This window comes from Macaca fascicularis, chromosome 12 (assembly GCF_037993035.2).
Source record: "Macaca fascicularis isolate 582-1 chromosome 12, T2T-MFA8v1.1".
Classification (NCBI taxonomy): Eukaryota; Metazoa; Chordata; class Mammalia; order Primates; family Cercopithecidae; genus Macaca; species Macaca fascicularis.
Window position 1 is genome coordinate 98,496,362 of NC_088386.1, and position 13,340 is coordinate 98,509,701.

General features: G+C 45.9%; 1 protein-coding gene across 2 annotated transcripts in view; it reads left to right on the forward strand.

The window, feature by feature from the left end:
- The first annotated feature begins 7,236 nt into the window (after positions 1 to 7,236).
- FAM117B (family with sequence similarity 117 member B) overlaps positions 7,237 to 13,340 on the forward strand; it is a 138,424-nt gene continuing 132,320 nt past the window's right edge. For both annotated transcript variants that reach the window (XM_045367484.3, XM_074009784.1), the window contains exon 1: positions 7,237 to 8,018. In XM_045367484.3, the coding sequence (XP_045223419.2) occupies positions 7,424 to 8,018 (595 nt within the window). In that variant the 5' untranslated portion in view covers positions 7,237 to 7,423. The remainder of the gene's footprint in view (positions 8,019 to 13,340) is intronic.

The window sequence follows — 13,340 nt, forward strand, 5'->3', positions numbered from 1 at the left end:
GTGAGAGAATGAGGCCAAAGAAAGAAAAGCCAGGTCCAGGTCTGGCCTATTTTTAGAGAGATGAGAGATTGGAGACTGTTGCTGTGTTGTGATGAGTAGAACTTGGAGACAAAGATCAAGGTTTTTTATCATGTCTATTGAGACGCATGCAAATAAATCCGCTTTTCATAACCTTTTGTTATATGTCAAATATCATGCTTATTTCATAGATTTCAGTAAATATTAGATAGCCTTTCATTTCTACTTTAACAGGTGTCTATTGTTTCTTTTCAGTGAGACATTGTGCTGATGGAGGCAATGAGTGGGCTCAGCTCTATTCAAAATACATTATTGTACTTAGAATAAAATCTGAATCCCTTACCAGGGTTTAAAAATCTCTGCATCATCTAGCCTCTAGCTGTCCCATCTTATCTCTGAACTACTCACCTTTGCTGATGCTGCCCTTCCTCTGGTTCCTTCAACAGACAGCTGTTTCCTTTCTCAGGCTCTGCGCAGCTATTTCCTGTTTAAAATGTTCTTTCCATGATGGTTCTTTGTTTTTGTTTTTTTCTTGTTGTTGTTGTTGTTTGTTTTGTTTTGTTTTTGAGACGGAGGTCTTGCTCTGTTGCCCAGGCTGGAGTGCAGTGGCACAATCTCGGCTCACTGCAACCTCCACCTCCCTGGTTCAAGCAATTCTCCTGCCTCAGCCTCCTGAGTAGCTGGGACTACAGGCGCCCGCCACCACGCCTGGCTAATTTTTGTATTTTTAGTAGAGACGGGGTTTCACCATGTTGGTCAGGCTGGGCTCGAATTCCTGACCTCAGGTGATCTGCCCGCCTCAGCCTCCTAAAGTTCTGGGATTACAGGGGTGAGCCACTGCACCCAGCTGGCTCATTCTTATCTTTTAGGTTTTATCTTAACTTCAGAAAGGACTTCTCACCTAGCTTAGCTAGATCTCTACTATTGCCCTCTTCGATGGCACTTTGTTTTTTTTTTTTCCTACAGAATTTTGCAAGTGGTAATTTATTTACATGTGTAGTTATATGTGTGTGCACCCATGCATGTTTCATTTACTTGCTCACTGTCTCCAGCAGATGTTAAGTCCATGAGGATAAAGAGCTTGTGGGTTTGTTCATCACTGTAAAGCCATCACAGTGTTCTGCACATAGAAGGCAGTCAATGAATATTTGTTGAGTGAACAAATAAGCTCTTATGGAGGTTAACATTGAGAAAGAAATACAGATATTGAACAAATAACCCAGGGAAACTAACTTAAGTGGGTTGGGTGGGTATGACAACCCAGGCCTCCTCCATCTAAAAACTGAGAAGTTGGCCAATTGACAAGAGTGAGACGTGTTCCAAGGAGAAGAACTAGCATGTGTGAAGGAATTAAGATAAGACTATTGTTTTGGGGGAAATGAAAGAAGAGCAGTATGGCGGGAGCCTAGAGAGGAAGAGGTCAGAGGTGGGCCCATGGAACTTATGGTAAACCTCAGGACTGGGGGACTGGTCCTAAGAAGGGATGGTAAGCTTTAGGCTATGTAGTAAGGTGATTATGTTTGTGGTTTTAAGATAGCACTACAGATGTGTGGGGAATTGGGAGCTTGGAGAAGTAGGGTGGGGCAGAGATGATCTAGGGAGATTGGCTAAGCAAGAGTAAGAGTGCAGGCCAGAGAAGATATAGGTTGGCTAGAAGGGATGGCAGGTCTGGAGAACAGTAGTAGATTCATGAGAGATTTAAGAACAAGAGTAGTTAAGCTACAGTGATTCACTGGCCTTACCCCAAGGAAGGGGGAGAGCCAAGATAACTTCCAGGGTTTTGATTTAGACTACTTAGCAGATGGTGGTACCACTGACTGAGATAGGGAAGACTGCAAGGGAGTGTTGGTGAAGAGAGGATGAATTTACTTGTGGATAAGGTTTGTGGTACCTGTGAGATATAGGAGAAGAGATGCCAAGCAGGCAGTTGAAGAGATGGCAGTATGATGGTCAGTGGAATTCTGGGCACAAATGCAGCTGCCAGTCTAGGAAGTGAGAGGCCTAGATGAGTTTCTCAGGCACTCTTACTTTTTAAGGGTCAGATTGAGAAGGAGCCAGCAAAAGTGACCAAGGCACAGTCAAAGAGGTAAGAAGGACACCTGGAAATATGTAGTGCTATGGACACACATTTGGCCTAAGACAAATTTCAGTGAAGTACCAGTCAGATTTTAAGTACAGAATATCACTAAGGAGTTCAAGTTCTTATGATTCTCCTTTTTATTAAGAAATCATATATCAACATTTCTTGAGGAAAAAACCTCTTTTTTTGTTTTTAGACACAAGGTCTCACTCTGTCACCCAGGGTGGAGTGCAGTAGTGCAATCATGGCTCACTACAGCCTCAAACTCCTGGGCTCAGAGGATCTTCCCACCTCAGCCTCCTAAGTAGCTAGGACTACAGGTGCGTGTCACCACACCTGGCTAATTAAAAAAAAAAAAAAATCATACCACTGGAATACAGTGGTATGATCTCAGCTCACTGCAACCTTCACCTCCTGAGTTCAAGCGATTCTCGTGCCTCAGCCTTCTGAGTAGCTGGGATTACAGGTATGCGCCACCATGCTTGGCTAATTTTTGTATTTTTAGTAGAGATGGGGTTTTGCCATGTTGGCCAGGCTGGTCTCAAACTCCTGGCCTCAAGTGATCCATTCGCCTCGGTCTCAAAGTGCTGGGATTACAGGTGTGAGCCATTGCACCAGGCCCTAATTTTAAAAGTTTTTGTAGAGATGGAGTCTTGTTATGTTACTCAGGCTGATCTTAAACTCTTGGGCTCAAACAATCCTCCCGCCTCAGCCTCCCAAAGTGTTGGGATTACAAGTGTGAACCACTGTGCTTGGCTTTATTTTCTTTCTTTTTTGAGATAGGGTCTCACTCTGTCGCCAGGCTGGAGTGCAGTGGTGTGTTCGTGGCTCACTGCAGCCTTGACCTCCCAGGTTCAGGTGATGCTCCCATCTTAGCCTCCCGAGTAGCTCATACTACAGGTGTGCACCACCATGTGCAGCTAATTTTAAAATTTTTTGTAGAGATACGGTTTTTCATGTTGTCCAGGCTGGTCTTGAACTCCTGGGCTCAAGGGATCTGCCCACCTCAGCCTTCCAAAGTGCTGGGACTACAGGCCCTGTGCCTGGCCTCTCAGATCTCTATTTTCATGTCAGTATTTTACCCTACAGTATTTTATAAAAGGCTTATGACTTTTATACAATTATTATAATTACAATGGATGCATACTTTTGATTTTTTTCATTTTAAAGTGAAAGGAATTTGTGATTTCATAATTACCATTTTGATGGCTGTATAATGTTCCATTCAATGACATTTTAGAGGTTTGTAAGTGGATACAGCTGATTCTAGAATAACTAAAGGAGGAAAAGAAACCACTACAGGACAATAAACATTTTCATAAAACCCATCTTCCTTTACCACGGCAGGATCATTGTAGAGTTAAGCAAGCACAGGAGCAAATGAGCCTATCAATAATTTTGTCTTTTGAAGTTTAAACACAGACAAACCAATTCTAACATGTTGCTTTTTGTCTACAATTATATACAGTTATGTTTCAATCTCGGAGAGAAAAATGGGAAAATTTGAATTATATCCTAAGAAGAGCAGGGTTAAACTAGAGGAAGATACGTTTATTTTGTTGATCCTTGAAATACAAGGACTCTCTTTGTAGATAAACCAGCAAACTAAAAACCAATACATCACCTTGATGCACATTGTTTTCTTTGAATCTTCAACAATAGATAATGAAGTCAAGGGCAAGAGGAAAGGATGCTTTTATTCATTGCCATTAAATCTTAAAAACAGACTGAAGAGCTCTAAGGTATTGAAGCAAGTTTTTATTTTCTTTTCTTTTTAGCATTCTTTAATAATTTAATACTTTTTAAAAATTATTATTTTTTGAAAGAGTATCTCACTCTGTCTCCCAAGCTGGAGTACAGTGGCATGATCTTGACTCACTGCAACCTCTGCCTCCTGGGCTCAAGCGATCCTCGTACCTCAGCCTCCCAAATAGCTGGGACTACAGGCATGCACCAGTTGATTTTCGTAGATATGGGGTTTCGCCTTCTTGGCCAGGCTGGTCTTGAACTCCTGGGCTCAAGTGATCCCCCCCGCCTTGGCCTTCCAAGGTGCTGGGATCACAGGCATGAGCCATAGCACCCTGCTGAATTTCATGGTTTCAAAGCTTTGATTTACAAGTCATCACAAATATCCTTTAGTACAAAGAGGGCTGAAGTGGTTAATTACCTGCTTTAATTGAAGTGCTCTCATTTGTTTAAAGTTAAGCCCTGAACTGACGAGTGAGGTAAACTGTCAAATAAGATGAAAATGAATTTTCTGGAACTGTAGGTTTCAGTTTCTGTAGGAAACATAACTAGAAGCAAAAGGTGAAATGGCTCCATCAGAGCTCATGACTAAGCCAAGGACATTTTTTTTAAGCTCTTTGATCTAGTGAAATCAGTTGATTTAATGAAATCTAATAAGATCTGCTGAAATCAATTCTTCAGCTCAGGCAAGCTAAAAGCCTCTTGCCACCAACAAAGATGTCTCCAGTTTGGTGATACCTAAATCGATTGATCAGGAAGCTAAGGACACTAGGGCTGCAAGACTCCTTTGGATTAATTTAATAAACATGTATTGAGATCCTACTTTGTGCAAGACAAAATACCACATACGGCTTCCTTTATTTATTTATTTATTTATTGAGACATAGTCTCGCTGTGTCGTCCAGGCTGCAGTGCAGTGGGTGAGATCTCTGTTCACTGCAGCCTCCGACTTCTGGGTTTCCAGCTATTCTCTTGCTTCAGCCTCCTGAGTAGCTGGGATTATAGGCATGCACCACCATGCCTGGTTAATTTTGTATTTTTAGTAGAGACAGGGTTTCACCATGTTGGCCAGGTTGATCTTGAACGCCTGACCTCAAGTGATCTGCCTTGGCCTCCCAAAGTGCTGGGATTACATCCTTATTTAATAAGGCATCCATTGCTTTCAGACCAGACTTGGCTCTTTGCATGGATCCTGCTGGCAGTTTCCTGTATGTTCCTATCCAGTGAGAAGCTGTTTTTGGCTTCACACCAGGCTGTAGGGGCCAGATAGTGATGTCAGATCTATCCAGAGCACCAGTCAACTTAAGGCAGCTTCCTGGGCTAAGGGGCTGGGGCTTTCTCTGTGGAGGGAGAGACAGGAGGAGAAAAGGGAATGGATGGTAAGGAGAGATGTGTGTCTCTGAATCACGTGGAGACTCTGGAAGTGCTGACCACCTTCTACACACCACATTCACATATAATCCTTCGTTAATAATCATAACAACTGTATGAAGCACATGGTATTGTTTAACTGCATTTTACAGATAAGGAGACTGGCTAGTGACCTACCCAAGGTCACAGAGTAAGTGGTGGCCATGGGATTTGAATTTCCTCTCTAGGTCTTTTTTTTTAATTAATTTTTTTAAAACAGAGTTTCGCTCTTGTTGCCCAGGCTGGAGTGCAATGGCCTGATCTTGGCTCCCTCCAACCTCCAACCTCCCACGTTCAAGCGATTCTCCTGCCTCAGTCTCCCGAGTAGCTGAGATTACAGGTATGTGCCACCATGCCCAGCTAATTTTGTATTTTTAATAGAGATGGGGTTTCCTCCATGTTGGTCAAGCTGGTCTCCAACTCTCGACCTCAGGTGATCCGCCCGCCTTAGCCTCTCAAAGTGCTGCGATTACAGGCATGAGCCACCGCACCCGGTCTCCTCTCTGGGTCTTTAAAAGCCTTCCACCTCACGCCTGTAATTCCAGCACTCTGGGAGGCTGAGATGGGCGGATCATGAGGTCAAGAGATCAAGACCACCCTGGCCAACATGGTGAAACCCCCTTCTCTACTAAAAATACAAAAATTAGCCGGGCGTGGCGGCACGCACCTGTAATCCCAGCTACTTGGGAAGCTGAGGCAGGAGATTTGCCTGAACGCGGGAGGCGGAGGTTGCAGTGAGCCGAGATCGAGTCACTGCACTCCAGCCTGGGGGACAGAGCGAGACTTCGTCTCAAAAAAACAAAACAAAACAAAAGTCTTCCACCACCGCGCACAGGGATCCAGTAGGATTTCAGGTCCAGAGTGAATCATACTATGGTCTCCACTCCCACATTTTTACACGACGAAATCTGTCTAGCATGTACAACTAATAAAAATAGTACAGGGAAAAGAGGTAATGGATAGGCAATTTATAGCCAGAGAGGTGGGAGTGTAGGTTTTGGGTCCACCATTTTTTATTTTCTTGATAAGGAGCCCTTTAGGCCATTTTAGAACTAGTGTCACTGCCTGCCTTCCTGGGTCTTTGCCACACCAAAGACTTGTTTCCTCCACTAGACAAAAACATGGATGGCTGGCCCAGTTCTGTCTCAAACAATGATCGTGTAGAATCAAATAAGGCCCTCTGTAAACTATAGCATTTTACAGACTGGTAAGGTAGCAGCCATCTTTCCAAGGTATCAGGGAACAGCGAAGCAGCTGATTAAAATAGTCTTGATTACTTGAGATACAGGAGGGTAGGAATAACATGTGGTAACTGAACTCCATAGATACTATCTAAAACCGCATTCTAACAGGCAAATTTAATCTTTCTGAGATTTGCCTCTTTGTAGAGCTCTAAAAAATAAGAAAAGGAGAGGGGTGTAAAATGCCACTTAAGATTTGTTAAATTTCTTCTCCTTTTGAGCCCTGTCCATAGGTAGATGGAATTAGGGCAGAACAAAAACATTAAGAATAAAAGCCCGAAGGAGAGGCGCGTACATGTGAATACAAGTGAATACTGGGGTAAGGAAATGAGTTATGCGGAAAAGGCTTCAGACCATCCCTGGGAACTGTTCCGGGTCCGGACATTTCCTTTGGCAACCTTCCAGAGTCTGAGTCCCCAGGGCTCCCCACTGCGGGAAGGGAAAGGCGCGCGTGGCTAGGCGCGCGCGTACACGGGCACTCACGTGTACACACACACGCGCGCACACTACACATACACACACTGCCCATTTCCTCCGCTCCCTCCCCGCGGGGGGCGGGTCTCTTTCTCTTTAAAGAGCAGACGGTCTCCGCGCACACCCAGGCTCTCAAGGCCTCGGGGGCCCGGGACCCGAGCTGCTCGTAGCCAATGGGAGCGGTAGAGCGGCTCGAGCGCGGCTGACGCTGCACCAATGGGCGATCGTGGGGGGCGGGGGCAGCGGAGGAGACACTATTGTTGATGAGGAGCGGCGGCGGCGGCGGCGGCTGCACCACCTCGTTGCTGCCGGTCCCGGCCCGGTCGCCCCCTGCACCCCGGAGTCCAGCTTCGTCACCCCGCGCGGGGGCCTGCCCTCCGGCCTCGAGAATCCTCCCCCTGCAGCCCAACAACAAAACCCCCCGTCTCGCCCAGTCACCGGGGAGGGGGGGACCATGTCCCAGCGGGTGAGGCGCAATGGGTCCCCCACGCCGGCCGGCTCCCTTGGGGGTGGTGCGGTCGCCACGGCCGGGGGACCCGGGAGCCGCTTGCAGCCCATGAGGGCGACGGTTCCGTTCCAGCTGAAGCAGCAGCAGCAACATGGCAGCCCCACGCGGAGCGGCGGCGGCGGCGGCGGCGGCGGCAACAACAACGGTGGCTGCTGTGGTGGCGCCTCAGGCCCCGCAGGCGGCGGCGGCGGCCCGCGCACCGCCTTGCGCAGCACCAGCCCCACGCGCGGCGGCGGGAACGCGGCCGCGCGCACCAGCCCCACGGTGGCCACGCAGACGGGCGCGTCCGCGACGTCCACGCGAGGCACCAGCCCCACGCGCGGCGCCGCGCCTGGAGCTCGCGGGAGCCCCCCACGGCCGCCGCCACCGCCGCCGTTGCTGGGCACCGTGTCGTCGCCCAGCTCGTCGCCCACCCACCTGTGGACCGGCGAGGTGAGCGCGGCCCCACCCCCAGCCCGCGTCCGGCATCGGAGGAGGTCTCCGGAGCAGAGCCGAAGCTCGCCGGAGAAGAGGAGCCCTAGCGCCCCGGTTTGCAAAGCAGGTAAGTGCTGGGGGTCGCGCAGCGAGGGGGAGGCGGCGGCGGGAAGGAGTCCCGGGCGCGCGCTGCAATCGCGCGGGGAATGCAGCGCTGCCGCGGAGCCCGGGTGGCTGGGGGCGGGGCTGGGGGCGGTGTCGGGCGGTGGGGACCGGGCAGTGCGGCCCCGCCTTTCCCGGGCCTACCCTGCGCCCCGCCCGCCCGTCTCATTCATTCCTCTGCCCGCCCCGCGCGGCTCCCTGGCGGTGGAGGTGCAGTGGCTAAACCTTGGGCTTGAGCTGATGAGTGTTAATGATAACCCTGGCGTCCTGGCCGTATTCCTGGAGGAGTCGTTACTGCTTACCCTCCTTTGAGGGTGAGGCTAGGAGTGGTTTATCACTTTGTTTTAGGCACAAGGTTAATGTTGGCATAGCCCGTATCTGCTGCTGCTAAGTATTTCTGTTCACAAAACAGTTTCAAATCTGGGGTACTGAATGCATTAGCAGTGGCAGATTTGGATCACTGAACAGACGAGGCTGAGACCCGTGTTTTAGCATTTTCCAAGACTTTGATAAATGGGTAGCAAGAAGTGAGAATTAAGCAAGATTCCTTAGGAAGGTTTATGGGTTTTGTCTGAGGTTCTGGGTGTATTTCTGATTTTGTGTACTGATTCTGTTGTTTGAATGTAGAAAAACAGAATCCAGTGTTTGTCTCCATCTTGTTATTGTTTTAGGGAGCTAACATTCGTTGTTTTTCTGTTTACCTGGAAGCTTTCTTGGGGAAAGTCGTGAATGGAGCTGTGGGTGCCATTGGAGTCATTCATAAAGAGTAACTCAAAAGAAAAATTCAAATTGTGGGAAGTGGAAAGGAATAAAATTTATCATCTTGTTGCCTTGAGAAAATAAATATGTGGTTTTTAATTATGTATTCATTTTTGTCAACATATATCTTTGTCTTTCCCTTACTGGGATAGTTCTGTTAGAATCTTCCAGGCAGAATGGTTGGGAATTTCAGGAAACAAATTCAGATGAAATAGTTTCCGAAATGGAAGGAATAGGATGACTCTTTCTTACTGTTTATGAAAAGTTTTAGATAATACTTTTTTTAGAGATAATTGCCCTGGAAAATGATTAATAGTGTTTTCTTTTTTTGAGGTAGAATCTCTGTCACCCAGGCTGGAGTACAGTTACGCGATCTTGGCTTACTGCAACCTCTAACTCCCGGGTTCAAACGATTCTGCCTCAGCCTCCTAAGTAGCTGGGGTTACAGGCGACCGCCACCATAACCGGCTAATTTTTAGTAGAGACAGTGTTTCACCATGTTGGCCAGGCTGGTCTCGAACTCCTGACTTCAGGTGATCCGCCCGCCTCGGCTTCTCAAAATGCTGGGATTACAGGCGTGCGCCTCCGCGCGCTGCCCGAATAGTGCTTTCTAATTAGAACTAGAGCACTGTTTTATTTATTTGTATTTATATTTTTATTTATTTCTTGAGAGGGAGTCTTGCTCAGCCGCCCAAACTGGAGTGCAGTTATGTGATCTCGGCTCACTGCAACCACTGTCACCCGGGTTCAAGCAATTCTTCTGTCTCAGCCTCCCGAGTACCTGGGATTACAGGCACCCGCCATCATGCCCGGCTAATTTTTGTATTTTAGTAGAGACAGGGTTTCACCATGTTGGCCAGGCTGATTTGGAACTCTTGACCTCAGGTGATCTGCCTGCCTCGGCCTCCCGAAGTGCTAGGATTGCCCGGTCCAGAGCACTATTTTAAATCTTTTGAGAATGCAGAATGCTTTTCTAAAACTGTGATAAAAGTATTAGACTTCACCTCCCCGCTTCATAACCTCTGTCACCTGATGAACTCTTACTATGTGTCAGGTAGTTTTTATGCAAAATCTCATTTAACCTTCACTATGGCTTTTAGAGAGGTTAAGTAACAAGTTGCAGAGCTGGTATTTATTTGAACTTTGGTCAGTTGTACTCCAAAGACCATGTCTTTATATTATATCAAGGAAGTGACATCATGATGTGTAAGATAGAATGTGGGAAATATATAGCAGGCCAAAATTACATGTACTTAGTTAAGTAAATTTTTTTTTTTTTTTTTGAGACGACGTCTCACTCTGTCATCCAGGCTGGAGTGCAGTGACGTGATCTTGGCTCACCGCAACGCCTACCTCCCGGGTTCAAGCAATGCTCCTGCCTCAGCCTCCCGAGTAGCAGGGATTACAGGCATGTGCTACCATGACCGGCTAATTTTGTATTTTTAGTAGAGACGGGGTTTTTCCATGTTGTTCAGCCTGGTCTTGAACTCCCAACCTCAAGTGATCTGCCGACCTTGGCTTCCCCAAAGTACTGGGATTACAGGCATGAGCCACTGTGCCCAGCCACTAGTTAAGTAACTCTTACAGATATGAACAAAACTGCTTTAGTCCTTCAGCCTTCTGGAGCCAGCATAGTGCATCAGGTGGAAGGGAAGGAGAACTGCTTATAAATGGGCAGTAGAGGTGGCAGAAGGAGGCACAGCCTGTAGTCTAACAGAATCTGGCTCTCTTAACAACTGTTTGACACTCAGAGAAACACCCTGAGGAGAACTGGGTTGAATTAATTATTGGCAACGTGTGGAGGAAGGTACTCTTTTTCTCTGATCTCTAGGAGGGCTCTATTTCCTGGGATGTCAGGCTACTCCCATGCCCTCTCTTCATGGTTTTGAATGCTCCCCTTCCCTAGATCATCCCTTAGAGTATTTGCTGTAAAATTATCCCCATTTGCTCCCCCACCAAAACTAAAATAAAATAAATCCAGAAAAATAAAAACTCTTATTTCTCAAAGTGTAGTCTGTGGTTCATCTGTATCAGAATTAGGGTGTGTGGTATAATAAAAAATAATCTGGCCAGGTACGGTGGCTCACACTTGTAATCCCAGCGCTTTGGGAGGCCGAGGCGGGTGTATCACCTGAGGTCAGGTTTAATACCTGTGTTCCGCCAACTAGAAAAATAAAAACTCTTATTTTTCTAGTGCAGCACTTTCACCAAGGTGTGAGAAATATTGTCTTTTACTAAGTCATACTGTAGTGTGAATGTCTCGTAGTTTCCTTCCCAGGAATTGTTGTTTCACTGTAGTAAATACCCATGCAGAGCAGAACAAAGTGTTTTCAAATTTCAAGTGTTCATAACACACACAAAACTACGATGGAATCGTTTGCTGTTTTTGTATGTCTAAATCTGGAAGGAAAGTCTTTGTAAACTTCAGACTCCCTTTTTCATTAAAGGGAGGCTACCACCAGTTTGCAGCTGTGATGAATGTAAAAATCCCTACTGTAAAGGGTAAGGGTCTACCATATAGTTCTTTTTTTTTTTTTTTTTTTTTTTGACATATAGTTCTATAAATCTCATAGGACTCAAATTTCAGGGTCCATCTAGATCAGGCTGTTGACTTCTAGGTATCTTATCAGATGAACTGGATGCTTTAACCTTGGTTAGGGATCTAGTGTCTCAGAGTCCCTAAGTCAAAGGTATCAAGATCCCTACCCAGTTGCTTTATTCTTCTGGAGTTAGAGCTAATTGGCTGATGCAGAACTTCCTACTCTTGACTACTATAAAGTAATCCAAGCACCCATCCCTGACAGATATTTTAAACTTCCCACCTTCAGTGACTGTCATCTCTATAGCAAAGCCGTTTGTCATTAGGAACTGAGGTATGTTTAGAAAAGGTATCTAGGCAACAGTGTTAATCAGAAAGTTTATTTTTGTGCTTTCTCTCCTTTTACCCCACTTTGTTTTGTTTATTAAAACATCAAATAGATTACAAATGGAGAGATGGTATAACGTAGAGGTTAGGAGGATATACTTTGTGTAGACAGGGTTTAATACCTGTTTTCTGCCAACTAGAAGCCATGTGATATGGAAAGTTATCTTTCTTATCTGTGAAATGGGTGGTGAAATCTACTTCATATGATAGTAGGGATTAAATAAGGGAAAACTGAAAAACAGCACAGTACCTCAGTATAAAAGTTAACTGTTGTGTATCATACTAGTTTTGCTTCTGATTTTACTGTATTTAACATAAAGTGCCAGTGTAGGTTCAGTTTTCAGGGTTGTATGAAATTTCAAATTGGTAATAACATTGCCTGTGAATATCCAGAATGGTGTTTCTCAAAGTGTAGTCTGTGGTGCATCTGTATCAGAATTACTTAGGGTGTGTGGTATAATAAAAAAAAGTTTGGCCAGGCGCAGTGGCTCATACCTGTAATCCCAGCGTTTTGGGGGGGCTGAGGTGGGTGGATCACCTGAGGTCAGGAGTTCGAGACCAGCCTGCCCAATGTGGCGAAACCCCGTCTCTACTAAAATTACAAAAAATTAGACGGACGTGGTGGCAGGCGCCTGTAATCCCAGCTACTGGGGAGGCAGAGGCAGGAGAATCACTTGAACTCAGGAGGCAGAGTTTGCAGCGAGCCGAGATCGTGCCACTGCATTCCAGCATGGGCAACAAGAGCGAAACTCTGTCTCAACAACAACAACAACAGCCACAACCACTATATGTATACATATACACCAAGTTGTGTTCTTGCTAGTTTTCCCTTCCTTTGGCTATATTAAGTTGTGTATAAGTTTGGTTGTTTATTGGAATTGGGGAGTGCCAAGGGCAGCAAAAAGAGATAACTTCTTTGGACTAATAGGCAGAATCAAGAAGCACGGTACCAGAATTTCATATTTGTGTCATCTTTGATGTCTACTTTCTAGTACCTTATGAAATACATCTCTAAGAATTTAGTGTTTCTCTAACATTTGGAGGATTGCTGCTAACATTACACATTCAAGGGAATTTTTTTTTTTTTTTTCTTTTAGAGACAGGGTCTTTGTCACCCAGGCTGGAGTGCAGTGGCATGATCTCGGCTCACTGCAACCTCTGCCTCCTGGGCTCAGGTGATTCTCCTACCTTAGCTTCCCGAGTAGCTAGGACTACAGGTACATGCCACCATGTCCGGCTTATTTTCTGTAGTTTGGGTAGAGACTGGGTTTTACCATGTTGCCCAGGGTGCTCTCCAACTCCTGAGCTCAAGCTGTCTGCCAGCCTCAGCCCCACAAAGTGCTGGGATTAGAGGCATGAGTCACCCACACCCGACTAAAGGGAATTCTTTTGGTTTGTGATGTCTATATTTTGCAATGAAGATGAGGCAAAGTAGAAACTATAGTTTTATGTCTTGGCTAGTAGAATTTACATTTAATTAAGCTAAATTCTGTAAGCTTTGATTGAACTGCTCTGTTATTAACAGTGTAATACAAAGATGTAAAAAGACACAAGGAATTCCAGAGACTCACAAACTAGCCATATGTAAGACATACATAAGCA